The sequence below is a fragment of the Lepus europaeus genome, chromosome 5, assembly GCF_033115175.1.
Source record: "Lepus europaeus isolate LE1 chromosome 5, mLepTim1.pri, whole genome shotgun sequence".
Classification (NCBI taxonomy): Eukaryota; Metazoa; Chordata; class Mammalia; order Lagomorpha; family Leporidae; genus Lepus; species Lepus europaeus.
The window spans coordinates 156,712,080-156,727,575 of NC_084831.1; the positions used below are offsets into that span (position 1 = coordinate 156,712,080).

Sequence of the window (15,496 nt, forward strand, 5' to 3'; positions counted from 1 at the left end):
AAGTGCCCACTGTTTTCCACTGGTCTGGTTTTCCTGTGCCAACGTCAATAAGCCATTTCTGCATATTTACTCTAAATCCCACCACTTCTACAGCTCCTATTCATGTTAGATTTTTCCTCTTTGTGTCTAATTGCATCTTCAACACTACACTGGCTAATACATCCAGGACAATACAGTAATGCAGATCACAGGCACTTGGCCCTGGCTCCTTACTTTTGGGGTAAATAAAACAATCCTCCCCTAAAACTCTGGCTTCTCTGACATACTCCCAGACAAACAGATAGTAAAACTATTCTGTTACATAAAAATCTACCTTTATTGAACACAGGAATAGATGGAATTTTGCTAGAACTATACAGAGATGCTTGTGTTTTCTTGTTTATGAACAAATCTATATTCATACACAAATATATCTGAACCCAGATGGGAACATTTGTGACAGGTCTGTTAGTACATGGCAGTAATGTACAACAAATGCACTGAAGATGGAGGCAGGGATCAGCCACTGGACAGCAACTCTGAAGCACAGCAAGCGGCTTCTATGCAGAAATTCAGGTTTTACTCTTGGGCATTTTCTTACACTGATGGGAGCTGATGTCAGTAAAGACAAGCAAATCTGTGCTCTACCTCATGACAACAACACAATGTAGCATTCTCCTTAGGCTTTTTATAACCCTTCCTGAACCCGAAAGACCACAGAACGGAATGAAACCATCTTCAGAGGAAGCGTTTAATAAGCACGTTTTATTTAAATAAATCCTCCAGCAGGAAACGGAGAATTCATTGCCTTTCCTTAAAGGGTATGTGAGTATTATCTGTCAAGTGACATATGCAGCTCAGCAACACTCCCTCGTTGGAAAGGTCAGCACGTGCGCAGCACAGTTCCAACAGCGCTCCGGTCTCAAAACTCCGTGTCTCCTTTGGCCTGCTTCTCTCTCGACTCCACCCAGGCTTTATTGATAGTTCGCTTCATGTCGTCGTCTCCATCTTCATAAATCTTCTTCAGCACGTTCATCAGGCCTTCACTAGGGTCTGCTTCTGTGTCGTAGGAGGGCTTTCTATTAGGAGAGAAGAGGAACGGAGACATCAGAGCGCGAGAAGGCACAGCGAGGTTGTGAGAATCGGTAGGAAGTAGGGGAGGAGAGGGTAAGCTATCCAAATTAACAGACCCACCAGAGAGGCTCACACTTAATTCGTGAAGCAGCAGTCATCAAAATAAGGTCTTGAGACGTGGGATTTCAGGTGATAAAATAAGCATTTACCTGTTTTAATTTTTAAAAGCTAGTTCCTCACAATTTGGGAAAAACACAAACATACTAGACAGAGGTGCATAATGAAGTTCACACTTTCCAATTGGAGAAGCTGTCTTTCAGGGCTGGGTATCAGGCCTAATGGTTAACATGCTGCTTGGACAGCTGCAGCCCACATCAGACTGCCTGGGCTGACGTGCCAAGTCTGCCCCAATGGTGCTGGGCCCAGGGACCTAGAGTAAGGTCCCAGCTTTGGCCTGGCCATTGTAGGCACTGGTGGAATGAACCAGTGGATAGGAGCCTTCGTAAGCCTGAATCCATGGTTTTGGGCATGGTGACCAGAATGGTCTTAATGTATGTAGTAGTACTTTTAAATGTTCAAACTAGGCCAATTAACCTTTTATTACATTAAAAATTTATTAGAAAGCCCATCTACTGGTTCATGAGCTGGGAACTGAATCTGAGGCTCCCACATGAATTCATCTTATTAGTGCCAGAGTCTGCACTGGGCACCGCAGACAGTAGGACAACAGCTAGCCACAGTAGGATTCCAGCTAGCCACATCCCAAATGCATGCTGGCTTACATAAGCAGGACTGACTCCAGGAATTATAGGGTACTCAAGAGGTACAACTGGGCTAGGATGTTTGGAAGTCAGAGTGACAAATCTTCCATATACTGGTTTACTCTCCAGGTGACTACAATGACCAGGCGCTTCTTCCAGGTCTCCAATGTGGGTGGCAGGGGTCCAACCACTTAAGCCATCTTCTTTTCTCAGGCCTTTGAGTGGAACAACTGGGACATGAACCAGGGCCCATATGGGATGCCAGCATTGCAGGTGGCAATTTTACCTATGTCACACTGTTGTAAAGCTGTCTTTAGCCTAGTGAGCTGCGGTGCCGGCCTAATCCTCCTCCTGTGGTGCTGGCACCCTGGGTTCTAGTCTCGGTCGGGGCGCCAGTTTCCGTCCCAGTTGCCCCTCTTTCAGTCCAGCTCTGTGCTGTGGCCCGGGAAGGTAGGATGGCCCAGTGCTTGGGCCCTGCACCCGTGTGGGATTCCAGGAGGAAGCTCCTGGCTCCTGGCTTTGGATTGGTACAGTGCGCCAGCCGTAGTGGCCACTGGGGGGGTGAACCAACGGAAAGGAAGACCTTTCTCTCTGTCTACTCCGCCTGTCAAAAAAAAAAAAAAAAAAAAAAAGCTGTCTTTATTAGGAAAGGTAATATTCCTGCCACCCACTTGGGAGAGCCCCACGAAGCTCCTGGCTTTAGCTGCTGTGGCCATTCTGGGAGTGAACCAGTGGATGGAAGCGCTCCAACTGTACCTTTCAAATAATAAAGAAACATGCTGCCTACTTGACACATGCGCTCTTTAAGGACAGAGTGTAGGTCGTGGCCTTATCACTGACTACCTAGCTCTCCTCTGTAAGAACGCTGTCCATGTGAACTCACTCTTTTTCTTTGCATTCTTTTTCAACCTGAGTCAGGTAGTCCCATCGGGTGTTCTCTGCTTTTTTTCTACATAAGATAAGAACTGTGTCCGTCTTGACCTGGAAGAAAAGCAGGTACAGCTCAGAACACGTGCAGACAGGCATGAACATCAGCAGACAGTCACTCAATCTCCCTGGGTTTGCACGAGTGCTAGCAGTGCCTTTTCAGTTAGTGAAGTAAAACCTGAGTTCCTCCCAACAATAACAAGTGCTAGGAAGACAGAGGAATCCAAGATCCGTGGGAAGGGCGTTCTGGGCGGGTGGAGCAGCCTAGCAGAACGGCTCGTTGAAGGGAAGAGCACGATAGGAAAAGGGGTGAGGCACAGGCAGGTAACAGGTGACGGGAGGAGGTGAGAAAGAGAAGAGAGCAACAAATCTTTCCACAATCATCAATTTAAGTCCTAGGAGCCGTCTGAGTACCCCTTCAAACGTGGAGTTAGCGGACGGAGAAGGCTGCAGGGAGACACACACACGACTTTTAACCTGCTGCATAACGATGCAGAGAATGCCGTGTCTCACCACCCACAGTAAGCCTCATTTATTCAAGTCAGAAGAGAGGTACGGTCTGAATGAGTGCAAAGCATGCACAGTCCTTAGAAAGGCAGCTTCGTTATTTTAACAGATTCTAGCAGCTCCAATTAGGCTAAGCACTTAGTACTGCCTTTTATATAAAAATCTTATCCACAGTGTGCCTATTAATAGCTACTGTTAACGTAAGCACTTTCATGTCAGTGTGTGTCATTCGACCTTTGTGAAATTGTTACCAATGTGCAAAAGGGAAAACTGAGGCACAGAGAAAGTAAACTGCCAACGCTTGAACAACGTGTAAATAATAAAGTGGTATAAAACTCAAGTCTCATCCTTAAGCACTTCCTGGCTGCAATATTCTTACAATCAGTTGACAAACAATTTTCTGTAATATTTAAGGTTTCATAGGCTACAACTACTCAGTACAACTCATAACCAAGTAAGCAGGGCTATGTCATTGCTGGTCCCTGTTAAAGCAAAGTTAACCCTAGTTCATTTCAATTGTAAAGCATCCAGATTACATAATACTATGACCAAAAAAGGAGAGAAGAAACTCACTTTTTTTGAACTGCCTTCCACAGAGATAGGTTTCAACAGATTGTTCACAATCATGGAGTAATTCTTGCCATTTAAGTTCTTTACCAAAAGATCAAATGACCTGTAACACAATCACGAATACATCATCTTTCTGGTTTCTTGTGAAAACACCTACCAGCTTTAATTTCAGGGTCCACAATTCTAAGTCCCTCCTGATGACCCCCATCTTCCCACCACAATGACTCACCGCTCTGTGAAATGCACCTGCACGTTCTCCGTGGGAACGTGATGAACTCCAGTTAGAGTAATGTAGATTTTCACAAACTTATCTGACTGATCCCATCCTAAGGAAAGAAGGGACACAGTCAGACCTCCTCTATTATAACAGCAGATGCACACCACTCATCAGAAAACTCAGGGTTTTTTTTGTTTTGTTTTTTTTTTTTTTTTTTTTTTTTTTTTGACAGAGTGGACAGAGAGACAGACACAGAGAAAGGTCTTCCTTTTTGCCATTGGTTCACCCTCCAATGGCCGCTGCGGCCGGTGCATCTCGCTGATCTGAAGCCAGGAGCCAGGTGCTTCTCCTGGTCTCCCATGCGGGTGCAGGGCCCAAGGACCTGGGCCATAGCAGAGAGCTGGCCTGGAAGAGGGGCAACCGGGATAGAATCCGGCGCTCCAACCGGGACCTGAACCCAGTGTGCCGGTGCCGCAGGCAGAGGATTAGCCTGTTAAGCCACGGCGCTGGCCAAAACTCAGTTTTTATGTTTGTTACTGGCTTCTCATTTTTATTTCACTAAGAAAATTTTCTAGCTATAGAAACTGAACTCAAAGCAGTGAAGTACTCTCCCCAAAGTTAGGTATCTACTAAGTGGTAAAACTTAGCCTTCGTGTTCATTAACCTGAATTTGAATCTATGTTCTTTTTATTCTTTGGAATACACGGTCTTTAAGATGAGCTTATTTACCTTTTTTATGGAGCTACTTTTGTCCTACACCTATATATTAATTCTTCACTAAGCTAGGAGGCTGCTGCTGCTGACCAATCAATTCTACTTCCCAGCACAAGGTAGAATATAAATTTAACAACACTTCTGTTCTGCAGTCAGGCTTCTTAATTTGACTAACACAGTAAATGCCATTGCAGTAGACGCTATCAAACTCTAAGTCTCTGTCACAATAAATATTTACCAACTTCATTTAAGAAGCATACTCCATGAAGAATACATACGTACAAGTATCTCCATATCCCTGTTGCCCAGTCCTCCAGGATAATCAGAAAAGATGCCTGATAGAGTTCTGCACAACTCCATCTAACTTCTCACCACTGATTCAGTCCAACGTCTACACTGACAACAGTTTCTCCCATACATGCCATAATCCTAGGGGTTGGCGTCGGGGCTACGTGGGCAAAGCCGCTGCCTGTGATGCTGGCATCCCATGTGGTGCCAGTTTGTGTCCCAAATGCTCCACTTCCAATCCAAAGCAGCAGCAAATGACCCAAGTGTCTGGGCCCCTGCCATCCATGTGGGAGATCTGGATGAAGCGCCTGAACCAGCTGTTGCAGTCTCTGGGGAATAAACCAGCGATGGAAGGCTTCTCTACAACTGTTTCAAATAAATAAAACCCCGATCCTCCTAGCTCCTCCAGACAGGTCCCTAGAGCCATGAGTGTGCTGTGTGTCTCACAGCACCATGCTGCGCCTCCTGAGCGTGACACACACACTGCCTTCGCTGTGCCTTTCAAGTTGCTGCTCACGTCTCTGCTCACACTGTTCCCCTCCTTGGCCACTTGCTAAAACAGCCTGAAACGTCAATGTCTCCTCCAATTCTATTTATCTCCAGAATTATTTCTTCAGCTACATTCCCATAATATATTAAAATCTCTACTGAAGGGCTGGTGTTGGTGGCGCAACAATTAAAGCTGCCACCTGCAGTGCTGGCAACCCATATGGGCACTGGTTCGAGTCCCAGCTGCTCCACTTCTGATCCAGCTCCCTGCTGTGGCCTGAGAGACCAGTGAAGGACAGCCCAAGTCCTTGGGCCCCTGCGCCTGTGTGGGAGACCTGGAAGAAGCTCCTGGCTCCGGACTGGCTCAGCTCTGGCTTTTGCAGCCATCCGAGGAGTGAACTGGCAGATGGAAGACCTCTCTCTCTGCTTCTATATCTCAAATAACAAAATCTTTAAAAAAATCTCTACTGAACTTGGTTAAGCAAATACCATGAAGCAGCTACTATGTGATGGGTCTATGGCTGCCCCTTACAAGAAAGTTCATGGCTCAGATGCAAGCTGCACAACTTCCAAACACAAAATTCACATTCCATCAAGAAAAAAGTGTGCCTACGTTATTACAGTGTTAGTTGTACACTTACGTCCTAATCACACACTAAGCAGGAACTGGCTTTTAGTCACTATTGTGTATCCATATATTTAAGCACAATAATGGCTCAAAAATATTTCTTTTCCTTTTCTCAGTTAATTTGATGAAATGTACAAAATGACTTAAAATAGCCGTGTTCCACACATAGTGTATTTCAGAATAGTCTGTTGTTCTTGCTAGTCATCATCGTTGTGTTAAATCACCTTATTCTCTTTAGTAATCTAGAGTGTATCCTTTCCTTTTTATCTAATAAAAATACAAAGCACCTTATTCAAGAGAAACTGATGAGTGTTCTAAGATACCAAAACATTCAAAATATTTTAAAAAATAAGTTTGTCGGGGCCGGCGCTGTGGCACAGCAGATTAACGCCTTGGCCTGAAGCACCGGCATCCCATATGGGTGCCGGTTCTAGTCCTGGCTGCCCCTCTTCCGATCCAGCTCTCTGCTGTGGCCTGGGATAGCATTAAAGATGGCCCAGGTCCTTGGGCCCCTGCACCCGCGTGGGAGACCTGGAAGAAGCTCCTGGCTTCAGATCGGCGCAGCTCTGGCCGTTGCGGCCATTTGGGGAGTGAACCAGTGGATGGAAGACTTCTCTCTCTCTCTGTGCAACTCTGACTTTCATAATAAATAAATAAAAATAAATAGAAATAAATAAATAAAATAAAAAAATAAAAATCTTTAAAGAAATCAGTTTGTCAATGGATCACTACTGAGGCATAAATTGCTTACAGACAGAAATCACCAAAGGCACGGGACAAGTCATACCGTAATTGCTGATCTTCACTGTATAGCCCGTTGTGATGGGAGCAACCACAGCAGCCGGCTTCTCACTGTCGAGCTCTGCTTTGCTCTGTGACTTCTGCTGCACCTTGTTCCTCATCTCTGTCTCAATCTTGGACTTCTCTGCTGTAAGGGCATCACGGACTCTTTTCCTGGTAGCCTTTTCTAGCAACGCCTTTACCTCTTCTAGATCCTTCTGTAGCTGTATTAAAATAAAAGGTGAGCCAGTGATGATAAATAAGGCATATCATTTCAAATTACTAGAATAATAGCTAAAAATTCAGAGATTCACCTAAATTTTCTGGGATTGAGCTACAACTTTACCTGCTCTACTGTAAGTAACTCAAGCTGCTGTTTTTTAAACATTTAGTGTCCTTTCAAGATGGTTTTATTCATTAATTTGTCTTTAAGGCAGAGTGACAGAGAGATTCTTCCACCTGCTGGTTCACTCCCCAAAAGGTGGCAACATCTTTCATCCATCCACTGTCCTAGCCCCGGTGACTGCAACAGCCATGGCTGGACCAGGCCCAGGAAGCTGGAATGGAAGCAGAGGAGCTGGGACTCAAACCAGGCATTTTCATATGGCATTCAGGTCCCCAAGTTAGGCTGCTGCACAACACCCACTCTGGAGATTTTAATAAAAGTAATTCAGAGGCTGGTGCTGGGCATAGCGAGTAAAAGCTGCTGCCGCCTGCAGTGCCGGCATCCTACATGGATGCCAGTTTGAGTCCAAGCTGAACCACTTCCGATCCAGCTCTCCGCTATGGCCTGGGAAAGCAGTAGAAGATGGCCCAAGTCCTTGGGCCCCTGCACCAGCATGGGAGACCCAAAGAAGCTCCTGGCTCCGAGCTTCAGATATCAGCTCAGCTCTGGCTGTCGCAGCCATTCTGGGAGTGAACCAGCAAGATGGAAGACCGACCTCTCTCTCTGCCTCTCTGTAACTCCTTTACAAATAAATCAATCTTCAAAAAAAAATGTAATTCAGGAGCTGGTGCTATGGTATAGCAGTTAAAGCTGCTACATGCAATGCCAGCATCCCATATGGGCGCCAGTTCCAGTCCTGGCTGCTCCTCTTCTGATCTAGCTCCCTGCTATGGCCTGGGAAAGCAGTGAAAGATGGCCCAAGTCCCTGGGCCCCTGCACCCACGTGGGAGACCTGGAGGAAGCTCCTGGCTTTGGGGGAGTGAACCAGCAGATAGAAGACACCCCCACCCCATCCCCCACCCCCACCTCTGTGTAACTCTTTCAAGTATATAAATAAAATCTTTTTTTAAAAAAAGTAATTCAGGGGCGCTGTGGTGTAGCAGGTAAAGCTGCTGCCTGCAGTGCCCGCATCCCATATGGGCGCAGGCTGCTCCACTTCCACTTCTCTGCCGTGGCCTGGGAAAGCAGTAGAAGATGGCACAAGTCCTTGGGCCCCTGCACACACGTGGGAGACCTAGAGGAAGTTCCTGGCTTCAGATCCACACAGCTCAGGCTGGGAACTGAACCAGCGGAACAACACCCCCCCCCCCCCCCCCCGCCGCCTCTAACTCTGCCTTCAAATAAATCTTAAAGAAACAACAACAACAACAACAATGTAATTCAGACATTTCCCTATAACATCAGTTTTAGAGTCATCAGATGTTAGAATTTCTTAAGAGATGATAGAATCCACACTGACATAACCCCACCATGGTCAATGATCAGTCTTCACTGATCCTCCTACCCCAAATAAAAAGCTGGTATTTTAAAGACAAAAATAATTAAAAACAAACAACAAAAAACCCTCTGGGCAGGCACCATTGTTACAGGGAGTTACGCTGCTGCTTTTGAGGACGGCATTGCCTATCAGAGTTCAAGTCCTGGCCGCTCTGCTTCCAATCCAGCTTCCTGCTAATGCATCCTGGGAGGTAGCAGGTGACGGCCCAGTACCTCTGTGGGAGAGCTGGCTAGAGCTCCAGGCTCCTGGCTTGGGTCTAGCCCAGCCATGGCTGCTCCAGCCATTTGAGTAGTGAAACAGTAGGGGGAAGATCCCTCCTTCTGCTTTCAAGTAAATAAAAATAAATACTTAAAGTCAACACATCACCTACTGAAATAACTGTACTCTCTATAGAGATTCTGCAAAGATTTTATGAAGTTGCTTAGTTGAAGACACTGTTAGAAAATTAATGAACTGGGGCCAGTTCAAGTCCTGGCTGCTCCACTTCCAATCCAGCTCCCTGCTAATGTGCCTGGGAAAGCAGTGGAGGATGGTCCTGGTGCCTGGGCCCCTGGGCCATCTGGGGAATGAACCAACGGATGGAAGATCCTACCCTCCACCCCTGTCTCTCCCCATCTCTCTGTAATTCTGGCATAAATAAATAAACCTTTAATGAACCTGAGGGCGAGTGTTTGGCCTACAGGATAAGATGCCCCCACGATTCTTCAGAGTGACTGGGTTGGATGCATGGCTCCAGGTTTTGACTCTGGCTTCCTGATAGTACAGAACCTGGGAGCCAGCAGTGATGACGTGACTGGGGTCCTGTCATTCATGCAGAAGATCTGGGCTACTGCAGTTCCAGAGAGGAAACTCTTGTGGTTATTTGGAGAATGAACCAGCATATGGGAGATCTCTTTACCTCTCAAATATGTGAAAGGCAGAATTACAAAGAGAAGGAGAGAGAAGGAGAGGCAGAGAGAGAGAGAGAGAGAAATCCCATCCGCTGGCTCACCCCAGAGTTGGCTGCAACGGCCAGAGCTGTGCTGATCCAAGAGCCTGGAGCTTCTTCCCGGTCTCCCATGTAGGTACAGTGGCCCAAGGACTTGGGCCATTTTCCTCTACTTTCCCAGGCCACAGCAGAGAGCTGGATCTGAAGAGGAGCTGCTGGGTCTCGAACTGGCGCCCTTATGGGATGCCGGTGCTTCAGGTCAGGGCTTTAACCCGCTGCGCCACAGCGCTGGCCCTTAAACCACTCCTCTTAAAATGACTTTATATTCTGGCTTAATACCTGCAACCTAACCAGGGAAATCTTAATTTTTTTGTTTGAAATTATACAAAAAGCTGAATATAATTCAGCATACAGTCCTACAGACTTACTTTTAAGGGTACAGGTTAAAAACTTCTCATGGGACTCCAATGCCATTAAAATTGGTGGTAAAAATGCCATCTTAATTGTTAAAGTGGCCCTATTAAGTGTTAACGTGAACATCTGGATAGGATTAAGTGTTAAAGAGATCATATAAATAACATCAAGTACCTGGTAATAATAATAGAATTAAAAAGGAGGAAATGTCCAACATGGGAAGCAGTCCACACAGCAGACTGTAACACTCTGACCTGAGAATCAACCCTTAAGGCTTCCTGGTCTGGCTGAACGGCCTATGAAAGTGTTTCAGACGTGGAAAGCCAAGACACCGTGGCACAAAATATCCTACATAAAGGATCTCTGTGAGTGAGACCCCAGTGGAAAGAAGGGGCTATCAAAGAAAGATGTACTTTTCTCTAAAGGGAGGAGAACTTCCACTTTGATTTTGGCCTTGTCTAAATACTGACAGAGTTTGTGGTCACAAAAGGCTTCCATAGCCTTGGCAGCTCATGGCAAGAGCCTCGAATGATCACTGATGGCATAAATAAGAGTGTCAGTTGTTAAATGAACAACAGACATCACTGTGCACCTGCTCCCCATGTAAGACCTCTGTCCTTAATGAGTTGTACTATGAGAATCAACTGCAAAACTTATCCTCAAACTGTACTTTATATGTTGTACATGTGTGGATGCAAACTGTTGAAATCAGTGCTTAACATAGAGTTGGTCCTCTTTATATAAACTAAAAATGAACCATAATGAAGAATGGGATGGGAGAAGGAATAGGAGATGGGATGGGAGTGGGAGTGGGAGGGTGGGTATGGGGTAAAGAACCACTATATTCCTAAAGTTGTACCTATGAAATATGCATTCATTAAATAAAAGCTTTAAAAAAGTCTTATATTGTCAGATAACTCAGCATATTATCCAAAGTACAACAGAACTTGCAAGCCTTTGTTTCTTAAGTCTTATAAAGTGCAGTAACCTAACTAGTCCTTCTACCCCAAGTCTTTTATCACCTCATTAACTCAGAATGAGTTAATGTTTTGCCTAATCTGTTCAACAGGTGTGCATACCCTGCCCGCCCGCCCCAAAAAACCTCATATACTAAAACTAAAATAAATTACATCTTTTGAATGGAGATTGAAGACGTTTTAGTTCAAAACAGTTTGTTCATATAATGGTTTCAAAAATTCACATTGATTCTAGTATCAACATAATGAAATATGCTGAAGTGTAAAATGAGCAATTTTTCCAAGTAGGAATTTAGTTATCAAAAATAGAGGAAACAGATCAAATCTAAACAGCAAATTGTTCTGAAAGGGGTAGGAATCCTTTTCATAGTAGACTCAGAAAGGAACTCAGAATTAATGCAGCAAGTACTTCCCAGCTTCTGTCTTCTCAGGCCCCATTTTTTGCCAGTTTTGGCTCTAAAATTCATTTGCAAAAAATAAGCACCACAGCAACTTGCAGCAGGCCTGTTCCGGGGTGTTTTCTCAGTGCTGTTGCTCTCAGCCTGACAACTAGCGACAGTGGTTTCCTGGGTGCTTTTTCTGCACACACTTTAGATGTCCTGATTTACCTTATGTTTCCTGGCTCTACTGGCATGCTTGTTTTCTCACTGCAGAAACTGTACTTCATCTTTATCCTGTACCATAAACACACTTCAGCTTTATTTCCCAATTGATTTCCTACACCTTCACTAGCATACATTAAAACCAAACTACCTAAAAAATGGGCAAAGGACTTAAGTAGACATCTCTCCAAAGAACACAAGCGGCCACCAAGCACTTGAAAAGATGGTGAACACCTTTAGTCATCAGGGAAATGTCTATTGAACTTATGCCGTATCACTTCATTCTCACTGGGGTGGTATCATAAAAACAAACAAAACCCCAGAAACTAACAAATGGTGATGAGGACATGGGAGAAACTAGAACCTTCTTCCTTTTCTGTGGAAATATAAGAAGGTGCAGCCAGTTCAGAAACAGACCTCAGAGTTAGGATCTGACCTCGTGATTCCACTCCTGGGTATGTAACATCTGAAAACGTGTGCACACAAAAACCTGCACACAAGTATTCCATGACCGCATGATTCCTAAGTCGATGCTGAGGTCTGGATACAGCTGGAATCCATCTGCCAAGGTTTCATGTGTTACATACATACTTAGTCCCCAATGTGGTATTATCAAGATGGAACTTTTAAAAGATAGAGCTTAGAGGGACAGCATTGTGGTACAGCAGGTTAAGCAGCCATCTGCAGCGCCACCATCCCATACGGGTGCCAGTTTGAGTCCCGGCTGCTCCACTTCTAATCCAGCTCCCTGCTAATGCGCCTGGAAGCAGAAGACGGCCCAAGTGCTTGGGGCCCTGCACCCCGAGTGGGAGACCCACAAGAAGCTCCAGGCTTCAGCCTCGAACAACCCCAGCCGCTGCAGCCATTTGGGGAGTGAACCAACAGATGGAAGCTCACTCTCTCTACAACTCCCACCCTCCCTCTGTAACTCTGCCCTTCAAATAAATAAAAACCTTAAAAGCTTAGTGAGAGGTGTTAAGTAATGGGGGGTGGGGTGCTGCCTTGAGAAGAGAGTATGGTAGTTCCGTGGCACCCCGGTGGGCTCCTGTGACAATGCATTGTTAGCAAAGCGTGAGCCTGCCCCTCTCCTGCCACGTGAGCGCTCACTCAGGCATATCCACCACGTGGTGGTGCAGCCAGGAGGGGCCTCCCCAGCCTTCACAACTGGGATCTAAGCAGACCTGTTATTTATTAAGTACCAGCCGCGGGTACGTTGTTCCTGCGGGGGGGAAAAAAGGACTGAGACACTCAACACATGGGAACAATTTCAACGTCCAACAGCTGGTGACCGAATGAACAGAACGCGCAGTATCTACACAATGGAGTAGTATTCAACCATAAAAAGGAATGGCTGACTGACACACGGCACCCCATGGACGAACCTGAGCACACGAAGGGAGCCAAAAACCAAAGGGCACATGTAATACCCTACTTCTACAATGCGCAGTACAGGCAAACCCACGGAGACGGAAAGTGGACGCGTGAGGCGGCCAGGGAGCGGCGAGGGGCTGGGGGGCCATGTTGCGAGGGGCGAGGGAACCGTCTGCAGCCAGGCAGCGGCCGGCGATGGCTGCACGACCCGTGACAAGTCGCCGAAGGTGCACTTGAACACGGTTTAAAAGCTGTGCTCCACCTCCACAATGAAGCGCTCGTTGTTTACACGTGCGTTTCTCGGTGTCCGACACGGGGACAGCCCCCAACTCGGAGGGGTCAACGCGAGCTCGCACAGGCGGGACCGCAGCTCCCCCGCGACGCGGACCGCCCTCAGGGCACAGGACACTCAGCTCAATGTGGACACCCGCGGCAGGGCGGCCGGGCTAACACGGCGCTCGGCCCAGGACCTCCCACAGCATCTGTCTACACAGCGCTAGGCCCAGGAGACTTCTCTCTCACAGCATGTCTACACAGCGCTCGGCCCAGGATCCCCCACATCTGTCTACACGGCACTCGGCCCAGGATCTCCCACAGCATCTGTCTACACAGCGCTCGGCCCAGGATCTCCCACAGCATCTGTCTACACGGCGCTCGGCCCAGGAGACTTCTCTCTCACAGCATGTCTACACAGCGCTCGGCCCAGGAGACTTCTCTCTCACAGCATGTCTACACGGCGCTCGGCCCAGGATCCCCCACATCTGTCTACACGGCGCCCGGCCCAGGATCCCCCACATCTGTCTACACGGCACTTGGCCCAGGATCTCCCACAGCATCTGTCTACACGGCGCTCGGCCCAGGATCTCCCACAGCATCTGTCTACACGGCGCTCGGCCCAGGAGACTTCTCTCTCACAGCATGTCTACACAGCGCTCGGCCCAGGATCCCCCACATCTGTCTACACGGCGCTCGGCCCAGGATCCCCCACATCTGTCTACATGGCACTCGGCCCAGGATCTCCCACAGCATCTGTCTACACAGCGCTAGGCCCAGGAGACTTCTCTCTCACAGCATGTCTACACAGCGCTCGGCCCAGGATCCCCCACATCTGTCTACACAGCACACATATCACGATTTCCCACAGCATCTGTCTACACAGCGCTCGGCCCAGGATCCCCCACATCTGTCTACATGGCGCTCGGCCCAGGACCTCCCACAGCATCTGTCTACACAGCACACATATCACGATTTCTCACAGCATGTCTACACGGCGCTCGGCCCAGGATCTCCCACATCTGTCTACACAGCGCTCGGCCCAGATCCCCCACATCTGTCTACACAGAACACATATCATGATTTCCCACATCGGTCTACACAGCGCTCGGCCCAGGATCCCCACACCGGTCTACACGGCGCTCGGCCCAGGATCCCCCACATCTGTCTACACAGCACACATATCACGATTTCTCACAGCATGTCTACACGGCGCTCGGCCCAGGATCTCCCACAGCATCCGTCTACACAGCACACATATCACGATTTCCCACATCTGTCTACACGGCACTCGGCCCAGGATACCCCACATCTGTCTACACAGCGCTCGGCCCAGGACCTCCCACAGCATCTGTCTACACAGCACACACATCACGATTTCCCACATCCGTCTACACGACGCTCCGCCCAGGATCCCCACACCGGTCTACACGGCGCTCGGCCCAGGATCCCCCGCATCTGTCTACACGGCACTCGGCCCAGGATCCCCCACATCTGTCTACACAGCGCTCGGCCCAGAACCTCCCACAACATCTGTCTACACAGCACACATATCACGATTTCCCACAGCATGTCTACACGGCGCTCGGCCCAGGATCCCCCACATCCGTCTACACAGCACACATATCACGATTTCCCACATCGGTCTACACGGCGCTCGGCCCAGGACCCCCCACATCGGTCTACACGGCGCTCGGCCCAGATCCCCCACATCGGTCTACACAGCACACATATCACGATTTCCCACATCGGTCTACACGGCGCTCGGCCCAGCTCCCCCTCAGCAGCTTCCTGACGCAGACGCGGGGAGGGTGGGGAGCCCGAAAGGCGGGAGCGGCGTTGTCTCCACAGCCACACCGACACGGCCGACAGCCGGGACCAGGGGAAGGCCCGGCCGAGCCACCCGGGCCTGGGGCCGCGGGGCGCCAGCATCCGCACCTGCCGGGCCTCGCCGCGCACGCCCGCCGCAGGGCGTCGGGGCCTCGGAACTCGGGCCGCCGCCTGTCCAGTCAGCGCCCAGCGCCGCCCACGGCCCACGGGGCCCGCCCGCCGCCGCCGCCGCGCGCCGCCCGGCCCCGACCCACGCGGACCCCGGGGCGCCCGGCAGGCGGAGGCCGACGAGGCCGGCTCCCTCACCTCTTCCAAAGCCGACGCCATGGTCTGAGCTGCAGCAGCGCGAGCGACGGGAACAGGAAACGCCGCCCCGAGCGCGCTCCGCTCGCGCACCGGCCCGCGACCCGCGCGTGCACCCGACCGTGCGCGGCCCGCCTCCC

At 48.7% G+C, this 15,496-nt stretch overlaps 1 protein-coding gene across 1 annotated transcript; it reads right to left on the reverse strand.

Annotated features, from left to right (window-relative positions):
• Positions 1–724: 724 nt before the first annotated feature.
• Positions 725–15,496, reverse strand: CACYBP (calcyclin binding protein). The gene is made up of 6 exons (XM_062192985.1): positions 15,360–15,496; positions 6,942–7,158; positions 4,048–4,144; positions 3,822–3,921; positions 2,698–2,795; positions 725–1,058 (listed from the first exon to the last, which is right to left on the reverse strand). Exons 1-6 carry the CDS (start codon positions 15,378–15,380, stop codon positions 902–904), a joined length of 690 nt encoding a protein of 229 aa, XP_062048969.1. The 5' UTR covers positions 15,381–15,496; the 3' UTR covers positions 725–901.

Coding starts and splice junctions, on each gene's coding strand:
- CACYBP (XM_062192985.1), bottom strand. CDS start 15,380: ATGGCGTCGGCTTTGGAAGAG. Junction 7,159..15,359: donor TGGCGTCGGCTTTGGAAGAG/GTGAGGGAGCCG, acceptor ATTTTAATACAG/CTACAGAAGGATCTAGAAGA. Junction 2,796..3,821: donor TGGAAGGCAGTTCAAAAAAA/GTGAGTTTCTTC, acceptor CTTTTCTTCCAG/GTCAAGACGGACACAGTTCT.